The sequence below is a fragment of the Onychostruthus taczanowskii genome, unplaced genomic scaffold (genome assembly GCF_017590055.1).
Source record: "Onychostruthus taczanowskii isolate IOZ18803 unplaced genomic scaffold, ASM1759005v1 scaffold390, whole genome shotgun sequence".
Lineage (NCBI taxonomy): Eukaryota > Metazoa > Chordata > Aves > Passeriformes > Passeridae > Onychostruthus > Onychostruthus taczanowskii.
In genome coordinates this window covers 13,231-16,731 of record NW_024501349.1, presented here as the reverse complement: position 1 = coordinate 16,731, position 3,501 = coordinate 13,231, and the positions used below count along the sequence as shown (strand labels likewise).

At 62.2% G+C, this 3,501-nt stretch overlaps 2 protein-coding genes across 2 annotated transcripts in view; both read right to left on the bottom strand.

Annotated features, from left to right (window-relative positions):
- RAD23A (RAD23 homolog A, nucleotide excision repair protein) overlaps positions 1-288 on the bottom strand; it is an 8,359-nt gene extending 8,071 nt beyond the window's left edge. Inside the window, exon 1 of the mRNA XM_041412442.1 lies at positions 101-288. Coding sequence (XP_041268376.1) covers positions 101-223 — 123 coding nt within the window. The 5' untranslated portion in view covers positions 224-288. The remainder of the gene's footprint in view (positions 1-100) is intronic.
- A 245-nt stretch (positions 289-533) lies between these two features.
- The window catches only part of CALR (calreticulin), a 3,305-nt gene continuing 337 nt past the window's right edge, over positions 534-3,501 (bottom strand). The window contains exons 2-6 of the mRNA XM_041412441.1: positions 1,962-2,063; positions 1,665-1,868; positions 1,486-1,580; positions 1,077-1,406; positions 534-978 (exon numbers count right to left, since the gene is read on the bottom strand). Of these exons, the coding sequence (XP_041268375.1) occupies positions 799-978; positions 1,077-1,406; positions 1,486-1,580; positions 1,665-1,868; positions 1,962-2,063 (911 nt within the window). The 3' untranslated portion in view covers positions 534-798. The remainder of the gene's footprint in view (positions 979-1,076; positions 1,407-1,485; positions 1,581-1,664; positions 1,869-1,961; positions 2,064-3,501) is intronic.

Below are 3,501 nucleotides of genomic sequence, written 5' to 3'. Positions count from 1 at the left end.
TATTTTTCCTTGATTTTAAGTGGGGGGGGGGGGGGGGGGGGGGCGAGCTCCGGGCCCGGCCCCGCCCGCGCCCCCCGCGGGGGCTGCGCCGCGGCCTCACCGTCTCGTGCGGCTCCATGCGGATCTTGAAGGTTTGCTGCTGCAGCGTCTTCAGCGTCACGGTCACCGCCATGGCGGGACGGGGACGGGGCGGCGGCGGCTCCTCCCGGCGGCCCCACAACATGCAACTCACGCCGCCGCCATCTTAGGCGGCCCCGCCGCTTCCGCCGCGGCGCCGGAAGTGCGTCACGGCGCCGGGACGCGCGCGCGTCCGTTCCTCGTCACGTGACGCCGGGGGGGGGGAAGAAGAAAAAAACCCGCGCGCGGGCCGGCCGGCACCGCCCCCACCTCGGTCACGTGACGCGCGCGAGGGAGCGAAAGGGAGGCCGCGGCCGCGGTCACGTGACGCGCGCGGCGGCACAAAATGGCGGCGGCCGCAACATGGCGCGGGCCGGGGCAGAGCGGCGATAAAACCAGGAGATAAAAGCGGCGGCGCCGGGACCGTGGTTAATTTAATAGAAACCGAATCGCGACACGCCCGTAACAGTCCCGTGCGACACCGCCGGTGCTCCCCATCCCCTCCCGCTCCGCACCCTCCCCACCCCCGGCGCTGGTCCTGAGTCCTCGGGCCCGGTGCCGGTTCGGGCCCGGTGCCGGTGCGGGCCCGGCGCGGTCGCGGCTCCGCCGGGCCCGCGGGCGGCGGCGCCCATAGAAAAGAGTCCAGGTCTCACAGAGACAGAAGGGGCCGGCGCGGGGCCCTCAGAGCTCGTCCCGCGGCGCCGCCTCCGCCTCCTCGGGCTCGGGCTCCTCCTCATCCTCCTCCTCCTCGTCGCCGTCGCCCTCGTCGTCCCCTTCCTCTTCCTTCTGCTGCTTCTCCTCCTCCTCCTGCTTCTTGCGCTGCTCCTCGTCCTGCTGCTCCTTCATCTTCCTCTCGGCGTCCTGCGGGAGGGGCCGGGGGGTCAGGGGGGGCTGTCACCCCCTCACCTTGGTGCCCCCCCAGGCTGTCCCCGTCCCCAAGGGGCTGCTGTGCCCCCCCAAGGGGCTGCTGTGCCCCCCACAGTACTTCCCCAATCCTTCTCAGCCCCCCCATTCTGCCCCCTGGAGACCCCCAAGCCCCTCCCTAAACCCCTGAGAGCCCCTCCCCAAAGCCCCCCCACCTCGGGTTTGGTGTCCTCGGGGTCATCGATCTTGGCCCGCTCGTCCCAGTCGTCGGGTTTCTTGGCCTCGGGGTCCTTGATCTTTTTGGGGGGCAGGAAATCCCAGTCCTCCTCCAGGCTCCCCGACTCCACGCGGGCGTTGTCGATCTTCACCTCGTACGTGTTGTCCGGCCTCACCACCAGCGTGTACAGGTGGGTGAACTCGTCATCCTGGGGGGGGCACAGAAGGGGTTAACAGGGCTGCCCACCCCCCCCACCCCGAGGGGCACAGCAGCACCCCCAGACCCACCTTGCAGCGGATATCCTTATTGATCAACACGTTCTTCCCTTTGTAGTTGAAGATCACGTGCACCTTCTTGGTGCCGGGGCCGCAGATGTCGGGGCCTGAGGAGGGGGACACACAAAGGGGGGAGTCAGGGAGGGGCTGAGCCCACCCCGAGGGGGCTCGGGGGGTGGGGGGACGCCCACCGAACATGATGTTGTACTCGGAGTCCCCGTGCATGTCCTCCTGGCTCAGGCTGGCCGGGAAGAGCTTGACGTATCCGCCGCCGCAGTCGATGTTCTGCTCGTGCTTGACGGTGAACTGCACCACCAGCGTCTTGTCGCGGTTGCTGAAGGGCTCGAAGCGAGACGACAGCGCGTAGAACCGGGCGTCCTGGCTGGTCTGGATCCCTGCGGGGAGGGAGGGAGGGAGGCAGGGAGGGAGCTGGAGAGAAAACCCGGCCTGGAGCTCTTCCCCGCCCGCCTCCCGGAGCCCTTGCTCACCTTTGTCCTTCTCGGCGTCGCCGTAGAACTTGCCGGCGGTCAGCACGAAGCGCCCGTAGTCGGGTTTGTGCTTGGATTCCACCCACCGGCGGGTCCAGGCGTCTGTGAGGGGGCAGGATCAGCGCCCTGGGCTCCTCCAGGCCGGGCCTCTGCGCCCCCTAAACCCTTCTTTGCTGGGTGGTTTTAGGGTTGCAGGGGAAAGCGGGGTTCCTCTGTGCTGTTTTCCCCTCTGTTCCACCTGCTCTGCCTGCCCGGGGCTGACCCTGAGCCCCCACCCCACGCCCACTCAGTCGCACACCTGAGGAGTGGCTCCTGTGTCCCCTGTCACCTCAGGGAGCACACGGCGCTCTCCATTCTCTCCCCTCACAGAACACAGAGAGATTTCTTCCTTTTCTCCCTCAGAGATCACAGGGGGTGTCCCCATTCTCCCCTCGCAGAACACAGAAATCTCCCCCCATTTTTTCTTTAAAGAACAGAGGATGATCTCTCCATTTTCCCCTCACAGAACACAGAAACCCCCCCATTTTGTCTTTGAAGAACAGAGGATGATCTCTCCATTTTCCCCTCACAGAACAGAGAAATCCCCCCATTTTTTCTTTGAAAAACACGTGAGGATCTCTCCATTCTCCCCTCACAGAACAGAGAAATCCCCCCATTTTTTCTTTAAAGAACAGAGGATGATCTCTCCATTTTCCCCTCACAGAACACAGAAACCCCCCCATTTTGTCTTTGAAGAACAGAGGATGATCTCTCCATTTTCCCCTCACAGAACACAGAAACCCCCCCATTTTGTCTTTGAAGAACAGAGGATGATCTCTCCATTTTCCCCTCACAGAACACAGAAACCCCCCCATTTTGTCTTTGAAGAACAGAGGATGATCTCTCCATTTTCCCCTCACAGAACAGAGAAATCCCCCCATTTTTTCTTTAAAGAACACAGGAGGATCCCTCCATTCTCCCCTCACAGAACAGCCATTTCCCCCCCCAAAAAACAGAAAATTCCCCCCATTTTTTCTTTAAAGAACAGAGGATGATCTCTCCATTTTCCCCTCACAGAACAGAGAAATCCCCCCCATTTTTTCTTTAAAGAACACAGGAGGATCCCTCCATTCTCCCCTCACAGAACAGAGAAATCCCCCCATTTTTTCTTTAAAGAACAGAGGATGATCTCTCCATTTTTCTCTCACAGAACACGTGAGGATCTCTCCATTCTCCCCTCACAGAACAGAGAAATCCCCCCATTTTTTCTTTAAAGAACACGTGAGGATCTCTCCATTCTCCCCTCACAGAACACGGCTGGGGGGGGGCGGTCACTCAATTCTCTCCCCTCAGGAAACACACCAGGCACCCCCCTTTCTCCCCTCAGAAGTCATCGGGGGTCCCCCCATTCTCTCCCCTCACAGATCACAGGAGAACCCCCCCATTCTCCCCTCAGAAAAGACGGGAAGGTGCCTCCATTCTCTCCCCCCACAAAACACAAGAGGGGCCTCCCACCCTCCTGCCTCCCCTCAGACTCCCCCCGGCCTCCTCAGGCACCGCC